The following is a 27637-nucleotide window of genomic DNA, read 5'->3' on the forward strand; positions in this document are numbered from 1 at the left end:
TGAACTAGGGTGTTGCCGAGTTTTCCTGATCATCCACAAACACTTTTTCCTGCTCAGAAAAGTGTTGCAGACCTGCAGCAGAGTGCACGCTCATCCTGTGCTTTGGTGCCTTTTTCGTTTTCCTCTTGGCCTGGTGCGTCCTGGCTCTGGTGTGCTCTGGTTTGGCTCTGGGTTTGGGTGGGTCTGACTGTGTGGTTTGACAGGCTCGGTAGTTAGTGCCGGGCTGGGCCTGGGGCTGCTCTGGCTCTCAAGGCAAAGTCCAGAATAATGACTGGATCCAAGTGGCCAGGCTGCGGGACTGACTGCTGACTCAGAGAGGCTGGCAGAGCAATTCATTGATGTTATCCATGAAAGGAACACAGCTGGGATACATAAACATGACCGGATTCAGTTTAAAGGAGACATATTTACACATTATTCTTTAGGGCTCCACTGCAGACTTTTTTTTTTTTTTTTTTTAAACTAAAGTTGGGCTAAAAGCTCAGTTTATCCAGATTCTTCAGGTAAAAGAACATAAGTAATGCTGAGAAAACAAGTTGGCTCAGGCAAGAAGAGAGTAATGCACAGAGAGAGGATATGAACCTTGCATATTGTGACTGCGGAGCTTTTTATTAACCAGCAGTCAGACATTAACCAGTGCTGTGAAGTCCAAAGTCCGTCCTATGTTTGTAAAGCAGGTGCAGAGAAACCACTGAGAGCCCCGTGACCACACTTTACCAGGAATCAAACCCACATCCTCCTCAGGATGCCTCAACCCTGCAGGGCATTAATGCATGGACACCATCCAGAGAAAACTTCCCTCGTCTCCTGTGTGGCTTCTATTATAGATACAGGAATTTTCTCACTGCTGGCTTCGATCCAAGGTCAGCAGCTTTTAGCACTTTCAGAGCTTTTTGTGGTTATTCAGAGGATTTTTCTGAATGAGCACAGCAAAGTTATACAGTTAGGACAGGAAAAATCAAACATCTGTCTCTCAGTACAGTGCTGACCATACTGTCTCAGCTGACAGGACAGTGGCCATATCACACTTTCAGTGCCTTCACTGAGAGACTAGCACATGCTGTGTTGTGGGTCAGTAAAGCTCTGGTCAGAGATGCTCTTCTTCATTGGTCCACATGTTTAACCTAAATCCTTCTGAAGTGAACTTTAAGTCCAAAACGTCTCTGTGTTGATCTAAAAAGACACAACCATAAGTCAGACTGGAGCTGCAAGGTTGTATGGTTTCCATGGGCCCTGAATGCAACACAACAGAAAATACCGCACAACAACAGCAGGGGGTGACTCCTGTGGTTTGACTGTGTAGTCTGTGAGTAAATGATCCTGCTTGTCAGCTGATGTCTGAGCTCAGTAACTGTTTAAAATTACAGTAATTTTAAACATTTACATCTATTACTTTGTTGTTTTGGTGTATTTGACCATGATTGAGGTTACTGTCAGGAGAAAAGCTGTAAAACTTATAAAAACAGTTCAAAGACCAAAATTTCTGGCCACCTTCACATTTTTGAAAGCCATACATTGGGTCAGACTGAATTCTTTGGCAGGCCAATTCTGGCCCCAGGCCTTATGTTTGTAGCTAAAAGCATGCACGGTTAGCCAATCGGTCTGCAGTCAAGTCCATCCCACATGAAGCACATGTGCGTCCTTTATATACAGTCTGTGGAGAGTACTGAGAGGTGGAGGAGATGCCGTTTCTAACATATAAGGACAGGAATCAGTGAGTGGGACTACAAACAGTGGCTGAAGCACCTGGAAAGCACCTGATATCAGCACCTGTGCTGGCTCCTGCAAATGAACCAAAGATAAGAGAAACTTTCGTTCCTGTCCAAGATCCTGGAGCTTCCCGGCTCCCTAGTAATCTTCTTCCTTTTCTGTTGCAGCCTCCCACAGTCCCGATTCCAGCTTCCTCGCGTCATTGTTTCCCCGGGTTTTTTAGTTCCTCGTTTTGCTCCTCTGGTTTTCCCGGGTTGCCTTTTGTTGTTATAATAAAGTGTCATTTTCTGCTAGCGCTTGAGTCTGCGTTTGGACCTTTTTGTGCACGCGCGCTGCGGCGCATTGCACTGCTGGATAGCTTGCTCAAACTCAATAAGCAAGTGTCTGCTGTAGTGAGATCTAGCTTCCACCAACTGCGCCTTATCTCTAAGGCTAGGCATTATGTTCCGCATGAGGACCTGGAGAAGCTTATTCACGCTTTTGTGACCTCCAGGTTGGATTATTGTAACTCCTTGTGCTACAGTCTTCCCTCTTCTCTTCTTCTTAGACTGCAAACAGTCCAAAATGCAGCAGCCTGCCTCTTGACTGGTACCAGGAAATTTTGCCCTATTACTCCTGTTCTAGCTAGCTTGCATTGGCTGCCCATAAAGTACAGTATTCAATTTAAAATATAACTCCTTACATTCAAAACTATTAATAAATTAGCGCCAAGTTATCTTAGTGAACTTCTCAAATCACATACTCCTGCGAGAACACTTAGATCTGCCACTCAACTACTTCTGACCCAACCCAGATCTCGGCTGAAGTCCCGGGGTGACCGTGTGTTTGCTCTGGCTGCCCCGGTACTGTGGAATACCCTTCTTCTCGACCTCCGCGCATCTGATTCCATTGCACTGTTCAAATCATGACTAAAAACCCACTTATTCAATCTTGCCTTTCCCTCTAGTTAATATTTCTTTTATGATTTTATATTATGCACTTTTATGCTCATTTAACTTCTTGTTTGCTCTGTACCTGTTGCTTTCCTATGTATCAGTGACAGCTACCTGCTTGCATACTTAGTACTTGTTTGGTCCTATTTCTATTATCTAACTTCTGTTCTCTATGTTACTTGTTAAGCACCTTGGCATACCCTTGGTTTTCAAGTGTGCTTTATAATTAAAGTTTATTATTATTATTATTATTATTATTATTATTATTATTATTATTATTATTATTATTATTATAAGATAAAAACAAGAGGGCCTGCAGCCCTCAGAGAGGAAAGAATAGATCATTTAAAATATGTAAATATTTAATATATGCTAATGGTAATGTAAGTCTTTATCTTTAACTTTGGGCTGGAGACTTTCTGGTAAAATGCTTATAGCCACACTAGAACAGGAGTACTTTCACAAAGTAGTTTTTTTTTAACGGCTTTTTATCTAAAAAGACGTAAGTGCATTGTTATGGTGAATACTCTGATTTATGAGCTGTTCCCAAATGTTTATGACAGTGGAGCATCCATCCTGCCCACTCCTCTAATAACTCTGACCTTACTTTGTGTGACTGGATGGACTCACAATACTGCCTCTGTCCACCCCCCCCCCCCCCCACACACACACACAGTCAGAGTCATTGTTCACAGCCTGACACTCTCAAACACACATTATACCAATCTGCCAATGAATTCACAATGGAAACCATCTGTGTGAGTGTGTGTAGTGTAGGTGTTTATCAGTGTTATGGGGACAGTCAGTTTGCAGTGACTTTGCGGGGACAAAATGTAAAGCTCCTATCCACAGTGTTGGGAAGGTTACTTTTAAAATGTATTCCTCTACAGATTACAGAATACATGCCCCAAAATGTATTTTGTAACGTATTCCGTTACATTACTCAATGAGAGTAACGTATTCTGAATACTTTGGATTACTTAAGATATTATCATGCTGTGTTTTTTTTTTTTTTTTTTTTTTTTTTTTTTTTTTTGTTTTGTTTTTTTGTTTTTTTGTGTCCCGTTTCGATCTTTAGCCATCAGAATTGTTGTCTTAAGGCCAAGAAAGATGCCAAGCAGATTTATTTTACCAAGTGGATCATCATGGCCTTGCCATATTGGTCCATTTGATTGACCTTTATTATAATTATGAATTTATTTTATTTTCAGTTGCTACAAACGGGACAGACATGACTGGGGGATAGGACAGGGAGAAAGAATGATAGAAAGAGAGGGAGAGAAAGAAAACCAAAGGAGAGAAGAGACGGTGAGAAGGGGGGGAAGAAAGAAAAAAAAAACAAAAACCAAACAACAAAAAAAAAAAAAAACACCCGGGTCACCTGTATGGAGAAAAAAAACAGAAGAGAAAGCAAACAACAAAGAGCAACATAATAAAAAAAACAGCACCATCACAATAAACTAGCTAGCAGTAGATATCAGTAGATACTAAATAATAAACGATATTGTGCAGCACGCAAGATAGACAGCGCACAATGTGCTTTGAGGCAGCAGCCAAGAAAGCTGTAGTCCGCATCTGTGAATACCCGTGTGTACACCTGTGTGGATCAGCATGCTTGTATTCCAAAGGTTTCTCCATGTAACGATCTGCTAGGGAGTGTGGGGAGCCACAGCCCCGTCCTCCAGGGTATGAAGCAGGTATGGAGGAGATCAAAACTCCAGACATCCAGAGGCCCCCAGAACACAAGAGACCATGGAAGACCAACAGCTGTTTACAACTACATGAATGTGATTTATTACTATTACTGAAAGTCCGCGGCTCCGAACCGTAGTAAAGGGACCTCTGGCTAATACCGTGGGTTCCGTGTTGGGCTCGTAGCCGAAAAATAGCTTTACTTTGTTGTGTGGGTCAACTTTGCTTGCGAGAGACAGAGAGAGGCGTTGAAAGGTTCCAACGGAACTTATTGTTTTGGAGGAAAACACGACAGTCGAGTCTTAATAGCTTACTTTCAACTGGGCTCGTCAGGCACTCTTCTTGGCTGCAGTGGTAATTATTATATTTACATGCTTCCACCTCCCGTTTCTGTTCGATGACAGCCCGTAGTTTTCCTTTTTCTCCCTCTCTTGCTCACAGACCCATAACGTGTATGGCAGTCCATTCTCCCTGCAGCACGGACTACACTGCCCATGATGCTACATTCTTTAGGGCTATGCCTGTAGCATTCTGCCTGTTAGCTTAGCACAACAACAACAACAAAAAGGCGCTCTCTCTCACCCAGGAAACACACAGTCGCAGAGAGAGAGTGTGTCACCCTGTAACCTTGGCAACCATAACGCTGCCGCCTGCAATAACAGAACGTAGCTGTCAAACAAAACCCAAACAGTCCTGACCCGCGACAATATGAAACAGGAAAGTACTGCAGTGTAATCCATTTATTTCAACAAAGTAACTGTATTCTAAATACCACCTTTTTAAACGGTAACTGTAACGGAATACAGTTACTCATATTTTGTATTTTAAATACGTAACGGTGGTACATGTATTCCGTTACTCCCCAACACTGCCTATCGAGCAGATAATAAAATCAAAAAGTGAAGACTTGGGTCAACTTTAAGGTAATTTAGGCTTCCAGGAGAGAATTTAAATCAGTGTGAAGGGCTCTGAAGTGACTGAAGCTTGGCTGTGTGAGAGCTTATGGTGATGTAACTGAGGCAAGACTAAACAGCTGATTATGATCACAGGAAAGTGATCCAAAGAGGTAACATGACATAAACATGGATTTAAACTGTACTTGTTTTTTAACACTCACTTCATAAATAACAGTTTAATGCTGTGAGACAGATCTCCTAACTTATGGAATAACTTGCCCTTGCACAATAGAGAGCCCTCTTTTAGAACACATCTTAAAACTAGTGCTGTCAGCACTACTTAAAACCCATTTTTATTCCTTGGCTTTTGACTGCAGTGAGACTTAGTTTATCTTTTAATTAAATAATTTATTAACTAATGAATTTTTTTTAAATTGGCTTTTATTTATATCTTATAATTGTGATTATTTAGTTCTAATGTACAGCATTTTGTGTCATCTGTGGTTATTTTTAAAGTGCTTTATAAATAAAGATAATGATGATGGTGATGATGATGATGAAGATCTGACACTTTCGTAAAAACATGTCTCCACACTGAAGTCAAAACTGAAGCCACAAAACTTTGCAGAATTTCCAGAAACTGTAAATGGTCATGTAAAACTGTACAGCCCAACCACAACAACACTGACGTATCAGTCTTTCGGATGAAGTTTCTTAATCCAATGACGTAAAGGTTTTGTTTTCTTTCTGTGTGTCTAAGAGGGAGCCAAGTGTTTGACCCGGGCCACTTAGAAGATTAGTCTGGCTATGTTTAAACCAAACTTAAACCTAGCTATAAACACACCCAATAGCCCGATGTCCCATGCTGGAAGTTACAAGTGTGGGGACCTTTCTGTCCCCACACGCGTCCCCACAGCACCGTTAAAACCAGCCCTCCACGGTGCGCTGGGGAGGAGGGTAAGAAACGCCCCCTGTGGGCGGGCCTTCCCGCTGACCGTGCGCCGACAAACACCGTGAGGGACTGTGCTCTGCACGCGCGGCTCTAGAGCGAAGAGCAAGAGGAGTTTGGATCACTCCGCCGGGGCTTTAACGTGAACTAGAGCCGCAGACGGAATAGCGGGCAGGCTGCTGTTGGTGCCCAGTCCCGGTACTAACTAACTCCGCAGACCGTGGAGCTCCACAGGTACTCTGATCTGAGGTCTACCGGGATCTGTGTGTCTGTAAGTACTGCGAAAAACAAAGGTACTACTGCTCTGAGGAGGGAGGGGGCTCACTATTCTGAGGTCAGCTCAGATATGTTTGTACTCGCAGGGCTCTGAAGCTTCACAGCTTCACCTGCTCACAGGTACAGGTGTACTCTCTCTCTCTGACACGCACACCGGACCAGATGCTCCGACCAGGGGTTTACTGTGTGTGTGTGTGTGTGTGTGTGTGTGTGTGTGTGTGTGTGTGTGTGTGTGTGTGTGTGTGTGTGTGTGTGTGTGTGTGTGTGTGTGTGTGTGTGTGTGTGTGTGTGTCTCAGGCTTTATTACATGAAGAAAAATGAACAGTTTAATGTAAAATGATTAGTTTGAAATCAGGAGGCTGGCACCAGAGTTGTGATGGTGTTGGTTTGTGTGGGTGGAGTAGATCAGTGTAAAGCAGAAGTCACACACTTTTTCTTGTGCTGAGAGCGGAGCAGAGACTGATGCTGAACTGGGAGAGGTCTGAATTGCAGTACTCTGACTCACAGTACACAGGACTCGAAGTATTTGAGTATCTGCTGCTAGCGTCCTGTGTTAGATACCACAGGGACCCTCACAGGTTGGGCTTTGCTGCAGTGTGAGGACCAAAAGCTTATTAGGCACAGGTGTTCCTAATATTTTCTGTGTTAGTGGGTCAGTGACAGCTGCAGGCTGTGTGTGAGTCCTCCTCTTTGCCAGCACACACACAATCATCATCATCACCGTCATCATCACCAGTGAGGTCAGAACAGAACACCTGAGCCTGTGAAGGTGTAGTTGGAGCTTGTTACAGTTTCCTGTTCCTGTTTGTGTCTGTAAACAGGTTCACAGTGATCTCATCACTACCATCATCATCATCACTCCGCTTTAATCTTGAAATTTGCGAGCAGTAGGCGTGACTTCAGGTGTCTGATGGGGTGTGAAGCATGTTTTGGAGTTTGTGTCAGAGACTGAAGCGCACTGCTTTGTGACTGGCTGTTTGCTCGCTCTCCACCAACCAGATTAGTCTCAGAAATCCCAGATTGGTAAAAGCCTGGTGCTCAGCGTGGCTCAGTGATGATAAATCGGGTTCCTGGCAGTGCCGGTGCGTCAGCCTCGCTTTGGCCAGGGTCAGATTGACACTCGGGTGGGTTTCTCTGAGGTCATAGCGTTACCATGACACCAGGGAGACGCCTTAGTCATGCTCAGTCATTGCAGGAAGCCAAAATAGTTTTTCAAGTTAAAACTGGATTCATTGCACAGGACAGGAGCTACACAGGGTGGTTCTGCATCATGCCAGTAGCTGAAAGCTCCAAATCGTTCCTTCCATCCTCAGATCCCTGCAGGAGAACCGCAGCTTCCTCTCATGTGAGCAGCTGGAAGTTTCTAGACACACACGCCATATTTTTATTATAGCATGAAGAATATTTCTGAACTAGACTAACCCTAATAATCATGAGTAACCACGAGCTCAGGCACTGATTCAAGCTTTAAGGTTATTTACCTCTGACCACATTAAAATGATCATTCTGTCTGTGAGTCTGTGATGGTGTGGATGGTGATGCAGGTGGTGTAGGTGTCTGTGAGTCGGTTCCTTCTGTAAACACTCATAAATAAGAATATGTGATGTTCAGACTGTAAGAATGGAGTGGAGAGGGTTAGGGTGGTGTTTGAGCTGAAGCTGTAGATCAGGGTGGTGTTAGGGTGAAGCTGTTTTGGGAGTGGATGTGTCAGATAGACGGTGTACACAGTCTAGTGCAGGTAAGGTTTCATTCAGAGGGTCTGCTCTGACTGATGTTAGTGACGTGGAGGCAGCTTCCAAAATGACTCCTAATGAAAGCATCAGGCTGGTTTAAGAAACCACCCTCATCATCCATCAGCACTGCCTCGACTGAGCTGACCCATCACACCCGAGTTCACACTTGGGTTGAGGAAAAAGTCATCATCCGGGCTCAGAAATGAGGAGAGGAAGTCGTAGAGATTTATCTGGATCCAGTTTTCATGTTTAAAGATTTTTTAGTTAAAGACAATAAAGAAAGCACCAAAACTGAAGAGAGCTGCACCACAGATATTACAGACAATCAACAATAATCAATAAAAATCAACAATAATCAGAGTTCAGCGATACTTTGGATGGAGCTGAGGCTCACACAGGACCACATCTCAGCTCTGAAACTCAGAGAGGATGGGCCACGAAGACCTCAGTGACAGGATGCTTCACTGTTTGACTCCCAGTGCAACAATGCTGGTGTGAGTGTGTATGTGTGTTGTATGAATGGTGTCTTCACACGGGGGTCTCATCCCGGTTGGTTGGGGCTGAAACAAATGAGCCTGGAGGCGTCCTGTCAGATGCTGCTTGTCTTGGTCAGTCAGGAGGAGCTGTTCATTCCTGCTGCTTCAGCTCCTTCAGTCTCGTCTACTCACCTCAGGCATGAATGTCAGGGTCATCCTTTGAACTGTTCTTTTTCCAATGGAATAGCTGTGCAGCATGCATCTTTAACGACTTTAAAGAAAAAGTTTGGGTTTTCTCTGATCCACACAGGTACATACGCTATATTGCCAAGAGTGTTCAGTCACCCATCCAGATCATTGGTGTTCCATCACTTCCATGCCCATAGGTGTACAAAATCAAACACCTAGGCATGCAGACTGTTTCTACAAAGATCTGTGGAGGAATGGGTCACTCTCAGGAGCTCAGTGAACTCCACCGTGGTACTGTGATAGGATGTTACCTTTGCAACAAGTCTAGCGTGACGTTTCCTCTACTAAATATTCCAGTCAGCTGTTAGTGGGATTATAACAGAGTGGAAGTGATTAGGAACGGCAGCAGCTCAGCCACTGAGTGATTGGCCACGTAAACTCACAGAGCGGGGTCAGTGGATGCTGAGGATCAAAGTGCACAGAGGAACTTTCTGTCGAGTTAGTCGCTACAGACCTCCAAACTGTTTGGCACAGGGAATAGTTTGGGGATGGAGCTTCCTGTTTCAGTATGATTGCACATCAGTGCAAAAGCCATAAAGACATGGATGAGCGAGTTCGGTGTGGAAGAACTTGAGTTCTGACCTCAACCCAACAGAACACCTTTGGAATAAATTAGAGTAGACACTGAGAGCCAAGCATTCTCTTCCAACATCAGTGTCTGACCTCACAATGTGCCTTTGGAAGAATGGTCAGAAATTCCCATAAACACTCCTAAACCTGTGGAAACCCTTCAGCTGTTATATTAAACCCTATGGACAGGTGGATGTCACTCAAGGTGTGTGTGTGTGTGTGTGTGTGTGTGTGTGTGTGTGTGTGTGTGTGTGTGTGTGTGTGTGTGCGCGCGCTTTTGGCAGTGTGTCTATTCACACTCATTGATATTTGCTTAAATATCTCTTAGCAGCTGCACATCAACCAAACTCTTCTGGTATCCATCAAAAGCTCTGGCTGATATCAGACTCCAAAATTGGTGAAGTTAATTTCAATTGGTTGGTTTCCTGGCACAGACCCGGAATTTAAACAAAGTTCCTAAATGTTGCGGAGCGTTGAGGTTGGAGCTTTAGAAAGTTTATTCATGACCACAATCATTGTATGCAGTTTGTGCTGTGTGAGTCACCTCGGAGGGGTCAAAGGTCATCAGCAGCCGTAGCCAAAACATGAATGATGCTGTAGTGCATGTGAGTGAGCTTCACTCATCTTCTTTTCACGTTTCATCACAGCTCGTTTGTTTTATTGACTTCCTGTTTTCATTTTACGATCGTACATTTAAACAAACTAAATGATATTAATGATAAAAAGTGTATTAAGTTTAAGTTGATGCACTGTTTTCTGTATTTTTAAACTTTTATAAGGTAGAAAAAAACTTTTAAAACTGGAACAAACCCTCCCTGTGGCAGCATTTTGCACATTTCGGATTCTTCTGCTCACCAATCATTCACATCATACAGTACGTATCCTTTTAACTTCAAACTGACAGATATCTGAAGCAGGCAGATTTCCATCCTTGGTGACCTGCACTAGTCTGACTCTCAGAGAAAGCAGGAAGTCTGACATTGTGTGTCTGTTGTCGCTGCAGTGTGTTCGGAGCACGTCGCTGTGTTGGACACGATGTCCTGCCCTCACTGCCTCCTGCTGGTTCTGCTAGTTCTGCTGGTTCACGACCCTCCGGCTCAGTCCAGGCCAGCCACAGAGGACACGCGCACAGGTGAGGAGCATCTGAGGTCTGAGGGTGGACACCATGACTGAAAGACGTATCTAAAGTCACTTTTCAGACACCTCCTACAGTTTAACCTGAGTTTGCTTCATTTAAACTAGAATTAAAGCAGTGTTTAATGTCCCAAACTCAGACACGTCAGTATAACTGACACCAGCGAGCAGCAGCAAATCCTCACAGTCAGACAGCTGGCTTTAGCATTTCAGTTTAACTGGATCCAGGATCCCAGCATGGAACGAGACGATGTAGCCTCCTGATGGAGGCTTGAAGCAGTTAGAGCCATTCATACATGTAAACACTGAGGCTGAGCTCTGAGCTGTGACAGCCCTGCTGTAAGACCCTGGTGTTTAAGGAAGATATTACTAAACTAACTAAAATTCAGTTGAAGATTTGTCAGAGAAGTGCATCTCTCTTCTTGGAGACTCTGAAGCAGGATATTTAATTTATGCATTTTATTAATTTATGAAACCAAACTGAAGCATGTGCAGGTGAATTTCTGCAGTGAAGTAAAGCGGGGTGTCTTCGGCGTGGCTGCAGCTTCAGACGCTGTTAAATGTGGGAGTTATGATAAACACATAAACACTTTTCTGAAAAACTGAAATGAAAACAAAACGCTATAAACTCACAAATATTCCTTAACAGAGAATCTGAGACACAATAACTTGTTTCTTTTAATTGGCTTTTTTTAATGTCACTGTCACTGGCTTTTATTACTATTTTTAGCCTGAAGCAGAGGGCTGTGGTTATCTGAATAACCACAGTTCATGGTTAAAGCCTGGTGCTCAGCGTGGCGCTCTGATGATAAATCGGGTTCCTGGCAGCGCCGGTACGTTAGCCTCTTTTTAAGTGCTGCAGCGCTTGTTTGGGCCTCGCCCTCCTTTGTTTGAGGCTCGTTCACATCTGATCTTGACTGTGGTCGCGGTGTTTCTGTCTCCATGTTATATAAAAGCTCCTAAAAGTTTCCAATGAGAGAAGTTCTGTAAAAGGAAAGTGACTTTTCAAGGTTTGGTTGTTTGTGGCTGCAAGGCATCTGAAAACGTTTAGAGTGATTTTTTCCTGGTGAGAGCGAGGACAGCGCTCAGACTGGCCCTGTGAGAACACATGAAGCGCTGTGCAGCACAAACACAACAAACACACTTGCCTCGGGTGGTGTGTGGGTGTGTGTGTGTTTGTGTGTATGTGGGTGGGTATGTGCCGGTCCAACCATCTGGACTCCAGCTGAGTGTTTGAATCTGTAGTTTCTTGTTTTGCTCGGCTCAGGTTGAAGCCACGCCTCCTTGTGGCAGACGCAGTAACAGAAAATGATCCTGAGCTGGTTTCTCGTAAACAGCGTCCCTCGAGCCCGGCCCTGTCTCACTGTTCTTCTCTGATGTCTTTACCAGGAGCTGTACTTTCAGAGCCACAGAGCCTCTTACACCATCAGTCTACAGCAGAAGGCCTTCCAGGCTCCTGATGCTGGTTTGGTTTTCTGTTTGTGACCGCTGGTCAGAGAATATGAAACAGCTGAGGATATTTCTTTGAAGTGTTTAAGCTGAAACTGTTCTGCTCACTTCCTGCTCCAGGTTTCATTCTCAGACTCTCCCAGAGCTGCTCTGCATGATTCACAGTTCATAATAATCCCTCTTTATCTGACCCTGGGCCTCGGTCCTCTGTCTGAAACCAGCTGCTGTAGGTTTGTCTTGTTGAAAACTGACCTCCTGATCTGGAACGAAAGTCTTCTAAAGCTGTTGCCCTGTTTACAGTTAGCAGTTTATTTCAGCCACATGTTAAATGTGCCCATTTCACAAGCTTATGTTTCCCATAAAATCTCACTGATTCATTTTGGCATTACACTTCATTACACTTCTTCTGGTATGAGCTTTTCCACAGAATCAAAGCATCAAGAGGGGCACCTCAGTGTCAACCATATATTTGATTTGTGTAACATACTGGGATATTTAAAATTAGAATGCTTTTATATAGTATAAAGTTTCTGTTCTGTCTTGGAGCGTTGTGACATCACTGCTTCTGGGATTACTAAAGTGTTTTGATTCCGATTCATGTCTAAAAAGGGCGGATGTTAGTTTATTCTTCTGAATGTGGAATCAGAGCGTCTGATGTCCTCTGAGATGCTCTCAGTCATCTTCCTGTGATACACATCATGTGTGGTCATTGAGGTTAATGCAGAACTGTAAAAGCTGCATGTTTTAAACAAACTGCCTTTTATTTTAAAGCAGACGCAGTGAAATCCTCCGAAGACGAAGAAGATGACGAATCTTCGTCAGAGGAAAACAAGCTGTCCGACGAGCTGTCGACGAGCAGCGAGAAGCTGCAGCAGCGTAAGCTTCAAACTGCTCTCTCTCTCTCAGACAGGTGTTTGTAATCACGATCCTTACGTGGCTGTGTCTCCTCATTAGCGCTGGAGCCGCAGTGGGTGATGCCAGACAAGATGGAGAAGCTGCTTCACGCCGTTCCTGCAAGCACAACGGTGAAGTTTCGATGCCAAGCAATGGGAAATCCGCTTCCCTCCCTGCGCTGGTACAAGAACGGGAACGAGCTGAGGAAGGACCAACGAATCGGAGGCTACAAGGTGAGTTTGTGACATCAGAGGAAGCTTCAGAGTTAGTTTTCCTTTTCATCCCTTTGGTTTACCTGTGTTCTGTCCTTCAGATCAGAGACCACATGTGGAGTCTAATTATGGAGTCAGTGGTTCCTTCTGATAAAGGGAACTACACCTGTGTGGTGGAGAACGAATATGGAAGCCTGCGACACACTTACCAGCTGGATGTAGTCGGTAAGAGTGATGGTGAACATTTCAGGCACAGCTGAAGCTCTGTGAAACCCCATATTCCTCCAAACTGAACAAAAACACAGCAAATCATCATTCTTGTCCTCTTATTTTACCTCTCTCTTTATCTCCATCCTACCTGTTTCAGAGCGCTCTCCTCACAGGCCCATCCTGCAGGCCGGGCTGCCGGCCAACCAGACGGCAGTGGTTGGCAGCAACGTGGATTTTGTGTGCCGCGTCTTCAGCGACCCACAGCCTCACATCCAGTGGCTCAAACACATCGTCATCAATGGCAGCAAAGTGGGACCGGACGGACTGCCCTACGCTCGTGTTCTCAAAGTATGGAAAGCTGATATAAATGTAGTCAAACTTGTTCCCTTTATTCCCCGATCACACCTCAGGGGATACCTGTGTGCTGCCTGGATAGCAGCGCTTTACATCAACATGAATAATCCCAGGAGCGCCGCTCCCTTTGTCTCTCTTAGACTGCTAATATGAACACCACAGACAGAGAGATGGAGGTGCTGAATCTGAGGAGTGTAACTCTGGAAGACTCTGGAGAGTACACCTGCCTGGCCGCCAACTCCATTGGGGTGTCGCACCACTCTGCGTGGCTCACTGTGGTCGATGGTATGTGAAGGTTCGCAGGTTTGCCACGCACAGAAACGAGCTCAAATCTCTGTTAATGTTCCCGATGTGATCTCTCCTCAGACCCTCCGCCCTCCCCACTGACCTCGCAGGCGTACCTGGAGATCTTCATCTACTGCCTTGGGTTTTTCATCATCGTCGTCCTCACCGCCACAGCAGTCATCTGCAGGCTCTGCTGTGTGCCGAAGAAAAGTGACTTCAGCAACCAGCTGGTCGTGCAGAAATTAGCCAAGAGCATGCCTCTGAAGAGACAGGTGAGGAGACAGGTGAGGCGCCCTCGCTCTCTCCTTTTTAAGATGTGCTCTCAAACGCGCTGGAGAGGAAATTGCGTATCACAAATTTAGAAGATCATCATTTAGCCTGGAGAAATAGTTTGCTGCTCTGCAAAGCCAGAACATTTTACTATTTCATTGATTGAAGAAAATAAGAACAACCCCAGGTTTCTCTTCAGCACTGTAGCCAGGCTGACAAAAAAGTCAGAGCTCTGTTGAGCCAACCATCCCTTGAGTAAGTTAACTAGTAATGACTTCATGAACTTCTTCACAAATAAAATTTTAACTATTATAGATAAAATTACTCAGAATCATTTCACATTTCACGTTATCTACAGCTATTTTCACTACAATTGATATTTGTTTAGTATTGTTCTCCAGTTGATCTTTCTGAGTTAACTTCAGTAATTACTACCTCGAAACCATCAATGTGTCTTTTAGACTCCCTTCCATTCTTACTCTGGATGGCATTACCTTGGCAAATAAAAACTGTAATTCATTATTATCAGGATGTCCTAAAAACTCCCTGAAAAGACTTCAGTTGATCCCAAATGCTGCAGCAAGAGTACAGACAGGAACTAGAAAGAGAGAGCAGATTTCTCCTATATTTTCTTCTCTTCATTGGCTCCCTGTTAAATCCAGAATTCAAAATCCTGCTCCTCACGCTGTCACCGTTAATCTCGTTAGAATGATGCTAACGCCATAACTGCATTAACGCAGCAAATCTCTGTTAGCCCATGGCTGCACCATGATGCAGCCCCATGCATGGGGCGATCCGCGCTAACTCGCTAACGGAGATCTGCTGCATTAATGCGGTTATGGCGTTAGCATCATTCTAACGAGATTAACGCTGACAGCACTGCTTCAAACTTTCCTTTTTAATAAAGAATATAGTTAGGGCTGGATCACGTGACCGTGAATCCTCCCTTAGTTATGCTGCAATAGGTGTAGGCTGCTGGGGGATTCCCATGATGCACTGAGTGTTTCTTTACTCACATGTGTTTGTACCTCTCTGCATTGAATCATTAGTTATCATTCATCTTTGGCTCTCTTCTACAGCATGTCTTTGTCCCATCTTCCTCCCCAACTGTCTGCCCCTCCCTTAACCTGGTTCTGCTGGAGGTTTCTTCCTGTTAAAAGGAAGTTTTTCCTTCCCATTGTTGCCAAGCGCTTGCTCACAGGAGTCATAGGGTTATTTTTTTGTTTCCTTTGTATTATTGTAAAGTCTTTACTTTACAACATAAAGCACCTTGAGGTTACTGTTGTTGTGATTTGGTGCTGTATAAATAAAATAGAATTGAATTCTGCGTCCACAGGTGTCAGTCGAGTCGTCGTCCTCACTGCAATCGGGGATGTGTTTGATGCGTCAGTCTCGTCTCTCCAGCGCGGCCACCACCGTCCTGGTGGGCGCATCCCAGTACGAACTTCCCTACGACCCTGCGTGGGAGCTGCCTCGTGACCGGTAACCACGCCTTTTCTGCCCCTCGCCCCTCCCAATCTGCACCTGAGATTGCTGCAGCAATTGACATCAGGGAAAAGACTGCACTGTTATTTCTTCATCTGTTACATTCTAATGTAACCTGCCTGTCTCTGTGACCTTTGACCTATCACTAACACGACCAAACAACCAGCTTACAGACTGAGTTGGAGAGCTCACTGTCAGCTGCACAGCATGTTTCTGAAATTACGTCAGCCTCATCTTCTCGGTCTGTTCTTAAGGTTTAAATATAATGAAAGTGAGCGTGAGATCAGCGTGCTCCTGTATCTGCTGACCGTTTGTTTGTCGTCCTCAGGCTGACTCTGGGGAAGCCTCTGGGCGAAGGCTGCTTCGGTCAGGTGGTTCTGGCCGAGGCCATCGGGATCGACAAAAACAAACCGACACGGGTCACCAAAGTCGCCGTGAAGATGCTCAAAGGTGAGAGAACTTGCAGGCAGCAGTTTAGGGTGAAAGATGCCCCCTGCAGCTGCCTCTTTGCAACCCACCTCCACCCTAGCTTCTCCATTCCAGCTTGTGTGTGTGCCCCTAATAAAATAAATGCAAATTACTTTATAAGGAAGTAAAGTTCTGACTGTGGTGGTGCTCAGTGAAGTCTCAGCAGAGCTCCAAATATAAATGTGGAAACTTGTGCAAGTGTGAGCTGCAGGGGGCATGACATTGAGGTTGTCGCTGAAAGATTACGTGTTGTTGCTACGTGCAGCCGATGCCACGGAGAAGGATCTGTCTGACCTCATCTCTGAAATGGAAATGATGAAGATGATCGGCAAACACAAGAACATCATTAACCTGGTGGGCGCCTGCACGCAGGACGGTGAGCACCGCCAAGTCTGAGGTCTTTAAATTCCTGCCGTGTGAGTATTTGCTATTAATGCGTTTCTTTCATTCTCCTGGGGTTCGCCATGACCCGGAGCAGGTCCTCTCTATGTGGTGGTGGAGTACGCTGCGCAGGGTAATCTGAGGGAGTATCTGCGAGCTCGCCGGCCGGTCGGGGTGGAATACTGGAGCAGCTCCAGGCAGGCGTCACTGGGCAGCCTGGAGGTCAGGGAGCTGGTGTCGGCAGCGTACCAGGTGGCCCGAGGGATGGCATACCTCGCATCAAAGAAGGTCAGAGAGACTTTACATCATCAGGGCGCAGACTCTGCTCCTTTTCATGCTTGAACGATCTTGTGAACTCTGTGGGCATCGGTTTTCTTTTGCCAGTAAACACAGAGCGTCTGACGAGAAATCTGACACACGCAGTGCAGAAATATACTCACAGCCACTTTATTAGGTACACCCATCTCCATACTTTTATGCCTGGACTCTGCTGCTCAGAAGAATCGTGCTTCAGTTTAATTCCATTTCATTTAAGTAGCACCAAGCACAGTAACAGGTGCCTCCAGGTGTTTTATATTGTGAGATAAAGACCCTACAATTATAACTGATCATCATTTTTTTGTCTTGTGCTGGGTCTTGGTGCAAACTTACTAAAAATATGGAGCTGGATGAACAGAAGGGGTCTTGTGGGATTATAATATTATTTTATGCCATGTTAGACCCCTAATTAAAGATTGTGAATTATTATGTAGTTTTAGTTTGCATTATTCTCCTGAATTAGAAGAAGGTGGTAACTATTGCATTTGTTAAACTGATTTGCATTACATTAGACTGCTGATTTATTGTGAATGAATGATATTGTTTTATGATGCATTATACTGCTGAGTTATAAGAAATACTGTTCGCAGAAAGTCATCGCCTTATTTGTCTGATTAGAAGAGAACAGAACATACTGGAGTTTTCTGCCCCATCTCAGCAGGAGCAGATAAACAGGGAGCCAAGGTCGTAGCTTAGGCGCTGTGTGAGAGAAAGCATGTGAATGTTTAGGCTTTTATGATTAGGTGGGGGCCAATAGAGGCTATAAGAGTTTGATCAATGCTCCACCATTTTGAGATCTGATGCTGTCTGCGTACAGTGTCCATCTCCCACACGTGTGATCATTAAATCATCGTTTGACTCAACCCGGCCGGACCAGTGTTGTTATTTTGGTTTTCCTCTTGTATCCATCCCCAATATTTGAATCCGTAACAGTCTCCAGCCTTTATTCTTTAAGAATAAAAGGGGGAGGGGGGTAGCTGTGTTGTGAGTGCATTGGGTTGTCGGTTGAATTCTCGGTGTCATGATGTAAAGGCTGACCCTCCCCTGTGCTTCAGTGCATTCACAGAGACTTGGCGGCCCGGAACGTTCTAGTCACCGAAGACAGCGTAATGAAGATCGCCGACTTCGGTCTGGCTCGAGACATCCACCACATCGACTACTACAAGAAGACCACCAATGTAAGTTGGACAGACTTTTATTTTGGCGGGGTGAAAGCCAAAGGTGACAGGGTGCTGATCTTTGGGTTTGATTGTGTCCGCAGGGTCGGTTGCCAGTGAAGTGGATGGCGCCGGAAGCTTTGTTTGACCGAATCTACACACACCAGAGTGACGTGTGAGTCCTCTGAAGCCTACCGAGCATTTGAACCAAGACTTCCTCTTCCTGTGATTTTACAGCATTTTACGGCTTCCTGTTTTTTGAGCTCATCACATCATGTGTGTTTTTTTTTTTTCCAACAATATCTTTATTGCGTTTCAAAATTACATACAGAAATTGGAGTACTTCCACAGCAAAGGAAACATCCAGGGCAGCTAAATTATTGTATAACAGTCAATCGCCCTCCCTTGCAAATCAGACACTTATAAGATGTTAGAGAGCAACAGTTAAGTGGAAGTACAAACTATATCACCTGTAAATAATAACTTAGTCAAACAAAGGAAAAGGAAAACACAACCCCCCCCCCCAAAAAAAAAAAAAAAAATAATTATATATATATATATATATATATATATATATATATATATATATATATATATATATATATATATATATATATATATAAATATAAATAAAAAAGCTTCTCTATTTCCAAGGGTTGCTCAACATCAACTCGGTTACACTATTGTGCATGGTTCAAAGTTACAAACTCAAATGTACAATTCACACAGCATTAAAGATCAAGTATAAAAGAGATTAATTTAGGAAACTGCAGAGGACCACCAACATTTACACCCCATCTGCCCCATCCACCATACTGCCAAGATCCATATTTCCCATATATTGCATAAAGGGACCCCAGATGTTTTGAAAAAGTGGTAGTTTCCCCTTGATAACGTAAGTAATTTTTTCCATAGGTAAAGTTGTGGACAATTCCTTAATATCATGTGTGTTTTTAAAATAATTTACACTGGTAGGGAGAAGCAGTCTCAGCAGAGATGCCTAGACCCCGTTCTGTCTTCCTCCTCCTCCCCAGTAGTGCTATGTGATACAAAGTAAATACAGGGCTAATATTACTGATGCCGATATATTTAACTTATAGAGGCAGCTGATGTCGGGGAGCGCGGTGCGTACTGATTTATGACAAACCATCATCAGTTTGCGAAAAGATCATTAAATCACTGTGACTTTTACTTTCAAACTAAGAAGTTAACACAGTAAAACAGACCTTCTGGCTTTTATTTTGAAACTGAGCTGAATGTAGAGGTGTCTATCTCAGCGTCTGTAGTTTAACTGTGCTGCAGGCTGGAAACAAAGCGGACAGTCAGCACAGACGTATTTCATAGCTCATGTTTGGAGTGTGTATATATATATATATATATATAATTATTTAAAAAATGATTTAACACACTTCAGTGAGCTGAAAATATGCTGCTACAGTAACAGCTACAGTAGCTCACAAAAGTGAGTACACCCCTTAAATTTGTTGAAATATTTTATTGTATCTTTTCATGGGACAACATTAAAGATATGACACAATGTAAAGTAGTTAGTGTGCAGCTTGTATAACGGTGTAAATTTGCTGTAATCTCAAAATAACTCAACACACAGCCATTAATGTCTAAACCGCTAGTAACAAAAGTGAGTACAGCCCTAGGTGAAAATGTCCAAACTCGGGCCAAAGTGTCAATTTTTTGTGTAACTATCATTATTTTCCAACACTGCCTTAACTCTGTTGGTCATGGAGTTCACTAGAGCTTCACAGGGTGCTGCTAGAATCCTCTTCCACTCCTCCATCATGGAGGTGGTGGATGTTAGAGACCTTGTGCTCTTCCACCTTCCATTTGAGGATGCCCCACAGATGCTCAATAGGGTTTAAGTCTGGAGACATGCTTGGCCAGTCAAGTACCTTTACCCTCAGTTTATTTAGCCAGCCACTGGTCTTTTTGGAGGTGTGTTTGTGGTTGTTGTCATGTTGGAATCCTTCCTGTGGCCTAGTTTCTGAAGGGAGGGGATCGTGCTCTGCTTTAGTAAGTTACATGTTGGCATTCATGGTTCCCTCAATTAACTGTAGCTCCTCAGTGCCAGCAGCACTCATGCAGCCCCAAACAATGACAATCCCACCAACATGCTTGACTGTAGGTAAGACACCCTTGTCTTTGTACTCCTCACCTGGTTGCCGCCACACATCCCTGACTCCATCTGAACCAAATAAGTTTATCTTGGTCTTATCAGACCACAGGTAATCCATGTTCTTAGTCTGCTTGTCTTCAGCAAAGTGTTTGCAAACCTTCTTGTGCATTATCTTTAGAAGAGGCTTCCTTCTGGGACAACAGCCATTTGATGCAGTGTGTGCCGTATGGTCTGAGCACTGACAGGCTGACCCTCCATGCCTTCAACCTCTGCAGCAATGCTGTCAGCATTCACACATCTATTTTTAAAAGACAACCTCTGGATATGACGCAGGGCACGTGCACTCAACTTCTTTGTTCGACCATGGAGAGGTTTGTTTTGACTGGAACCTGTCCTGTTAGACTGCCATATGGTCTTGGCCACCATGCTGCAGCTCAGTTTCAGGATGTTGTCAATATTCTTATAGCCTAGGCCATCTTTATGTAGAATAACAATCCTTTTTTTCAGATCCTCAGAGAATTCTTTGGCCTGATGTGCCATGTTAGACTTCCAGTGACCAGTATGAGAGAGTGTGAGAGCAATAATCAGAATCAGAATCAGAATCAGAATACTTTATTGATCCCTGGGGGAAATTATTTTTTGTTACAGTGCTCCATTTTAAACCAACATTAAGACAAGACAGACAATACGCTAACTAAGAATAGTACAATATATACATATATATACATACATACATACATAAGTCACTTATAAATAAATAGTTGGAAAAGAAACATGTGTAGCTGTAGCAGCAAACAGTGTGTTAAGTGGATGCGTTGTACAGGGAGATGGCCACAGGCAGGAATGATTTCCTGTGTCGTTCAGTGGTGCTTTTCGGTAATCTCAGTCTCTCACTGAACGTGCTCCTGTGACTGACCAACATGTCATGGAGTGGGTGGGAGGTGTTATCCAACATTGTCTTTATCTTGGACAGCATCCGCCTCTCCGACACCACCTTGAGGGAGTCCAGCTCCATCCCCACAACATTGCTGGCCTTACGGATCAGTTTATTAAGTCTGTTGGCATCTGCGACCCTCAGCCTGCTCCCCCAGCATGCAACAGCATAGAGGATCGCACTGGCCACCACAGACTCATAGAAAATCCTCAGCATTTTCCGGCAGATGTTGAAGGACCTCAGTCGCCTCAAAAAATAGAGACGACTCTGGCCCTTCCTGTAAAGTGCTGTGGTGTTTTTAGCCCAGTCCAGTTTATTGTCAATGTGTACTCCAAGGTATTTATAGTCCTCCACAATGTCAACACTGACCCCCTGGATTGAAACAGGGGTCAAGTGTTTCCTGGTCTTCCTGAAGTCCACGATCAGTTCCTTGGTCTTTGCCACGTTGAGCTGCAGATGATTCTGCTCACACCACGTGACAAAGGAGTCGACCACAGCCCGGTACTCTGTCTCATCATCCCTGCTGATGCATCCAACCACCGCAGAGTCATCAGAAAACTTCTGAAGATGGCAGGTCTCTGTGCAGTGGCTGAAGTCTGTGGTGTAGAGGGTGAAGAGGAAGGGGGAGAGGACAGTCCCCTGTGGTGCCCCTGTGTTGCTAATCACCTTGTCAGACACACACTGTGGGAGACGTACATATTGTGGTCTTCCTGTCAGGTAATCAACAATCCAGGACACCAGAGAAGCATCCACCTGCATCGCTGCTAACTTATCACCCAGGAGGGTCGGCCTGATGGTGTTGAAAGCACTGGAAAAGTCAAAAAACATGACCCTCACAGTGCTCGCCGGCTGGTCCAGATGGGTGTAGACACGATTGAGCAGGTAGATGATGGCGTCCTCTGTTCCGAGACGAGGCTGATAAGCGAACTGAAGGGGATCCAGATGTGGTCTTACTATGGGTCGCAGCTGGTCCAGGATGAGCCTTTCCAGGGTCTTCATGATGTGGGAGGTCAGTGCCACGGGCCTGTAATCCTGGGGGCCACTGGGACGAGGCGTCTTTGGTACAGGGACGAGGCATGATGTCTTCCACATCACCGGGACCCTCTGCAGACTCAGACTCAGCATAAACAGTTTATGAAAGACTCCACACAGCTGGGGGGCACAGGCCTTGAGGACAAGGGGACTCACTCCGTCTGGTCCAGCAGACTTGCCTGAGTGAAGTCTCCTCATTTGCATCTCAACCTGGTATTGAGTGAAGGTGATGGGTGGGGGAGGGGTGTCAGGAATCTCACAGGAGGCAACATGTGAAGAGAGAGGCTGGCACAGTGGTGTGGCTCTGGATTCCAGGCTGACTGCAGGTGAGGTTGTGGGGGTGGGAGCAGACACTGTGGTGTCGAATCTATTGAAAAACAGATTCAACTCGTCGGCTCTATTCTCACCTCCCTCAGCTCCCCTGCTGTTGGTTGGCCTGAATCCAGTGATGGTCTTCATGCCCCTCCACACCTCTCTCATGCTGTTCTGCTGGAGTTTCCACTCCAGCTTCCTCCTGTAATTGTCCTTAGCCTCTCTGATCTTGTCCTTTAGTAACACCTGGACCTTCCTCACCTCCTCTTTGTTGCCCCCTCTGAAAGCCCTCTTCTTGTTGTTGAGGAGGGCTTTGATGTCCTTAGTCACCCACGGCTTGTTATTTGGGTAACAATGAACAGTCTGAGCTGGAACAATGGAGTCGGTGCAGAAAGTTATGTAGTCTGTGATACACTCAGTAAGCCCATTGATGTCCTCGGCGTGAGGCTCACAGAGTGTTTCCCAGTCGGTCACCTCGAAACAGCCCTGTAGTTCCGCTATTGCCTCCTCTGACCACCTCCTAACAGTCCTGGTGGTCACAGGTTCCCTCCTCACAATTGGCACATAGCGGGGGGTGAGGTGAATCAGGTTATGATCTGACCTACCAAGTGGGGGGAGGGAGGAGGAGCTGTATGCATCCTTGACGTTAGCATACAGTAAGTCTAAAGTTTTCTCTCCCCTGGTGGGACAGTCCACATATTGTTTGAATGTTGGTAGTGTATTGTCCAGTGATACATGGTTGAAGTCACCCGAGATCACAATAAAGGCACTCGGGTGCTGAGTCTGTAGCCGAGCTATGGCAGAGTGGATAGTGTCACATGCAGCTGTGGGGTTAGCAGAGGGGGGAACATAAACAGCCACCAAGATGACGTGAGAGAATTCCCTGGGTAAATAATACGGCCTGAGTCCAACAGCACACAGTTCAGTGTCCGGGCAACAAATCCTTTCTTTGATTGTTATGTTGGCAGGGTTACACCACCGGTTGTTAACTAAAACAGCAAGCCCACCTCCTTTACGCTTACCGCTAGCGATGCTGTCCCTGTCCGCCCGAACAGTGTGGAAGCCTTCCACGGAAGCATTCTCATCGGGAATGACCTGGTGCAGCCATGATTCGGTGAAACACATCAGGCTACACTCTCGGTATTCCCTCTGACTCCGTACCAGTGATGAGAGCTCGTCGATTTTACTTGCCAACGATCGCACATTTCCCATCACGATAGACGGCAGACACGGTTTAAACCTCCTCCTCGCTTCGAGCCTCCGCTGTCTCACCGTCACCTTTTTTCTTCTCTTCTGTCCTTGACCTCTGCATCCCCGATGTGTTTTCCTCCAAATTTCAGCTGGTACTTCTGCGGGCACTTCTGCGGGCCTGGCCAGCGAGCCGGCCGGCATCAGGGCGATCAGCTGATCTCTGGAGTAAACAGTCCGTGCGTGTAGGAGATGTGCCGCGGTCCCGTTCCATGATAAAAGTAACAGTTCCACGGCCACCAGAAGAACAAAAACTCTCTCAATCCACATGATTGAGTAAGAGATAGAAAACGGAGGAAAATACAAGTCAGGAAAAAAAAAGAATACGTAAGAAAAAAGAGCTAAACTAAGAGAAAAGCAGGAGCGACTGTAACAGGCTGCACGCTGGTTGGCGCATGCGCACTTGTATTGCGCACAATAACACCAAATTCAAGACACCTTCCAATTTGACCTTGTAACTCTAACAAGTCACATGACACCAGGGAGGGAAAATGGCAAATTAAGCACAATTTAGACATTTTCACTTAGGGCTGTACTCACTTTTGTTGCCAGCGGTTTAGGCAATAATGGCTGTATGTTGAGTTATTTTGAGGGGACAGCAAATTGACACTGTAGTACAAGCTGCACACTGACTACTTTACATTGTATCAAAGTGTCATATCTCCTATGAAAAGATACAATAAAACAGGAAAATGTGAGGGGTGTACTCACTTTTGTGAGATATAGTATAATGGCCAAAAACACTTTAACATTAGCTGATGCTGACTCTCAACTCTCAGTCATGACTGATGTCATGACTGAAACATCACTTTCACCTCTGTGTGAGCCACTTGGATATTCTTTGTCTGTCTGAAGTACTGTGACCTCTGACCTTTGTGCCGGGTGTGTGTGAGGGGTTTCCTTCCAGCAGCATCGTGTTTGCAGTGTTTTCATGTACAGCTGTGAAGTAGCTCTACACGCACTGCAGCCTGCACAGCTCTGCTCAGTGCTGCTCATGTGACCGCAGGGCGACTAATCACAGCAGAGCAGGGAGGTGGCTGCAGACATGCCTGTTGTCTGATGAATGGGTACAACACTGAACAAACTTAAGTACTGATCTGATGCCAATACCTGTGTTGCCACCGATACTGTCGATACTTGGTCAGTCCGCCCGCCTCTACAGCCCGGCGTGTCCTGGGTCTGCACTGGGGTCTCCTCCGATTAGACCAGAAACTCATCATGAGGAGGCGTCCTGTTCAGATGCTGAACCTGCCTCCTTTTTATGTGGAGGAGCAAATCTGCTCTGAGCTCCTCCTGAACTCCCGTCCCTGGAGCCCCTCTGGAAGCTCATTCCCACGCTCGTGCTCACGGGTGAGGGCAGGAACGTAGAACGAGCTGTAAATCTGCAACTTTGCTCTCAAAGCTCGACACAAATGTCTGTCAATCACCCGCTTTGCTCTCCTCCGACTCGTGAAACTCATCCCAGCCTGGAGTGGACCTCCACCCCAGCAGAAGGTGATGTTAAAGCAGCAAGTAGCTGTTTGACAGCTCCGATCTATGGAGTGTGAAATTAGATGTTGGTGCTAAAGATCATGGGTTAATGTTTACATGTTTGATGGTTCAGATGTTGTCTTCAGCTGAAGCAGAGAGATAGAAATGGTGATATAGAGGAATAGAGAAATAGCTATTTAATATTTCAATTATTAATAAATGAGGATTTTTATGAGTTATTTTCATGTGACATTTGGGAGAAAATTACAGAGCTGCTCATTTATCTCTGTGTTCACAGCTGGTCGTTCGGGGTCCTGCTGTGGGAGATCTTCACTCTCGGGGGGTCTCCGTACCCCGGCGTCCCTGTCGAGGAGCTCTTCAAGCTGCTGAAGGAGGGACACCGCATGGAGAAACCATCGGCGTGCCCTCAGGAGCTGTGAGTATATCATCACATCAAACACTTCAGTCTGACACTTAAGCAGAGGAGCCGGTCATTCCTGGAAAACTCAGCAGAAGAGACAGCTTCATTAAATGCCAATATCTGAAAACATGAGACCTGGAGGATGAGCCGACTTTAAAAATCCAACATTTACCACTTTTATGCTCTAAATTCACTTGAAACTAGTCAAACAAGTATCTCCAGACAGCTGCAGCTAACAAACCTTCTGCCAAATCTGAAGGTCGCTTGTGTAGTCGCACGTGACTTCATGTAAATAAGGAAACACAAAGTCAGAGACACAGCTGCAAACATGTGTGATCAAAAGAGGATATTTTGTTTTATTTGGTATTGTGTTCGTTGATGTGTTGATCCGACCTGCGCAGTAAAGCGTGTGTTGCATGGTCTCAGGTATCTGATGATGCGGGACTGCTGGCATGCCGTCCCGTCCCGCAGGCCGACCTTCCAGCAGCTGGTCGAGGATTTGGATCGAACTGTCTCCATCATGGCCAACCAGGTGACTTGTCGTTTCTTTGTTAAGGAGTAAAACCTGCAAATGTCCTCCACTTCAGCTGTTTCTCTTCAGTTGGTCCCTCTCGTTCCTCTTTAAACATTTAACTGATGGGTGGAGCACTCGCTAACCATCAGGAAGACTGAGACAGATATTTTATTATTTCTGTAAATTTAAAGTTATCTGTGAGCTCCTGTGAAATTTATACCACAGTCTGTGTTGGTTTCCTCTCATCTTAGTTGCAGTTGGCTAACGCAGAGCTGTGTGACTGCCTCAGTGCTGAAGCCTCTGCTGGACATCAGAGGAACTGCAGCTTTGCTTTGAACTTTCAAAAACGTCATGATTGTATTCATTTATTTGAAGCGGCGTGGGTCTCTTGGCGAGAGAGCATTGATGTGACGTTGAACAAAGAAAAGTTAGAAGCGAGTTTTGGTGTCATGTGACAGAGCTAAAGTCTCCAGAGCTTCCACTTCCTGTTCTAACGTGTGATTCTGCCTCTGCAGGAGTACCTGGACCTGGCCGTCCCTCTGATCCAGTACACTCCGGTCCAGTACTCCCCGGTCAGCGCCTCCTCAGCTTACTCCTCCATCTCCACATAATCCTCCCGGGAGCCATTCTCCTTCCTGAATCATCTTCCTCCCATTTCCTGCACGGCGGTGGTGGCCCTGGGACGAGCTGCTTGGCTGCGGCCTGATGTGAAGAACAGCTGGACTGAGCTGAGATCAGGAAACAGCACGGACTGACGAGATGTCCTCAGTGTGAATATTGTACATAAAGTTTGTCTCATCTGAGAAACGGGACATGAAAGGGTCAAGGTGGGAGCGAGAGTCTGTATAAATGTATAAATGTGTAAAACTCAAATCTCCCTGATGCTCCTGAATGCCTCGTTTATGGATTTTCTTTCTTGGATCTGTAAAATAACTGATTAACATATTAAAATACCAGAGTTTTTAATGCTTTGTGAATTAAATGTGAGTTATTCTTTAGAATAACTTCATGAGCAGCTGTTTGTTTCCTCAGAAAGTGAAACGATGAGTCTAAGGAAGTACGGACATTAGAAAATGTCTCTGATGATTGATTTTTTTTTTCTAGTCTTTGTTTTTCGTCATAATAACTAAGGTCAGCTTTAGTTTGAGCTGTAATAACTTTGATCACATCATCCTGGTGCAGACGAGAGGATCGGTTGCAAGCGCGTTCATAAATGGTTTCTTATAAAGTTCTGTCTGAATATATATTTGAATGATATTGGGTTTGAGATGGTGTGGCGCAGAAGGACGGCCTCAGAAGTGGAGGCCCCATTGATGAGGAGAGTCTTCATCATGGCTCACACAAACATGGTGTTTTGCTCCCACAGAGAGGAAACCTGATGGTGTTTCAGGTGCTTGTCTGTCTGCTTCAGCCTGTCTTTCCTGTTTCCTGCGCTAATACCATCAGTTTCCCCCCAGGCTTCCATGAATGTCTAA

At 45.1% G+C, this 27637-nt stretch overlaps 1 protein-coding gene across 3 annotated transcripts; it reads left to right on the top strand.

Moving 5' to 3' along the window:
• Positions 1–91: 91 nt before the first annotated feature.
• LOC113026317 (fibroblast growth factor receptor 1-A-like) lies at positions 92–27131 on the top strand. Of its 3 annotated transcripts, none has more exons than XM_026174965.2 (17): positions 92–863; positions 10487–10615; positions 12838–12942; positions 13021–13193; positions 13274–13397; positions 13540–13730; positions 13877–14021; positions 14103–14305; positions 15628–15773; positions 16105–16226; positions 16510–16620; positions 16723–16913; positions 17999–18121; positions 18205–18275; positions 25526–25663; positions 26075–26180; positions 26678–27131. In XM_026174965.2, exons 1-17 carry the CDS (start codon positions 746–748, stop codon positions 26771–26773), a joined length of 2292 nt encoding a protein of 763 aa, XP_026030750.2. In that variant the 5' UTR covers positions 92–745; the 3' UTR covers positions 26774–27131. The 3 variants fall into 3 exon arrangements, with proteins under 3 accessions (XP_026030750.2, XP_080159807.1, XP_026030751.2); XM_080303681.1 differs by having other exon boundaries at positions 93–863; positions 12841–12942; positions 14103–14293; XM_026174966.2 differs by having other exon boundaries at positions 95–863; positions 14103–14293.
• The last annotated feature ends 506 nt before the right edge of the window (positions 27132–27637 follow it).

Source organism: Astatotilapia calliptera, chromosome 7 (genome assembly GCF_964374335.1).
Source record: "Astatotilapia calliptera chromosome 7, fAstCal68.1, whole genome shotgun sequence".
Lineage (NCBI taxonomy): Eukaryota > Metazoa > Chordata > Actinopteri > Cichliformes > Cichlidae > Astatotilapia > Astatotilapia calliptera.

Excerpts from the sequence above, each read along its gene's own strand:
- LOC113026317 (XM_026174965.2), top strand. The coding sequence starts at position 746 with ATGCCTCAACCCTGCAGGGCATTAATGCATGGACACCATCCAGAGAAA. Across the intron at positions 12,943-13,020 it reads CAGCGAGAAGCTGCAGCAGC|CGCTGGAGCCGCAGTGGGTG; the intron begins GTAAGCTTCAAA and ends TCTCCTCATTAG. Across the intron at positions 18,276-25,525 it reads TACACACACCAGAGTGACGT|CTGGTCGTTCGGGGTCCTGC; the intron begins GTGAGTCCTCTG and ends CTGTGTTCACAG.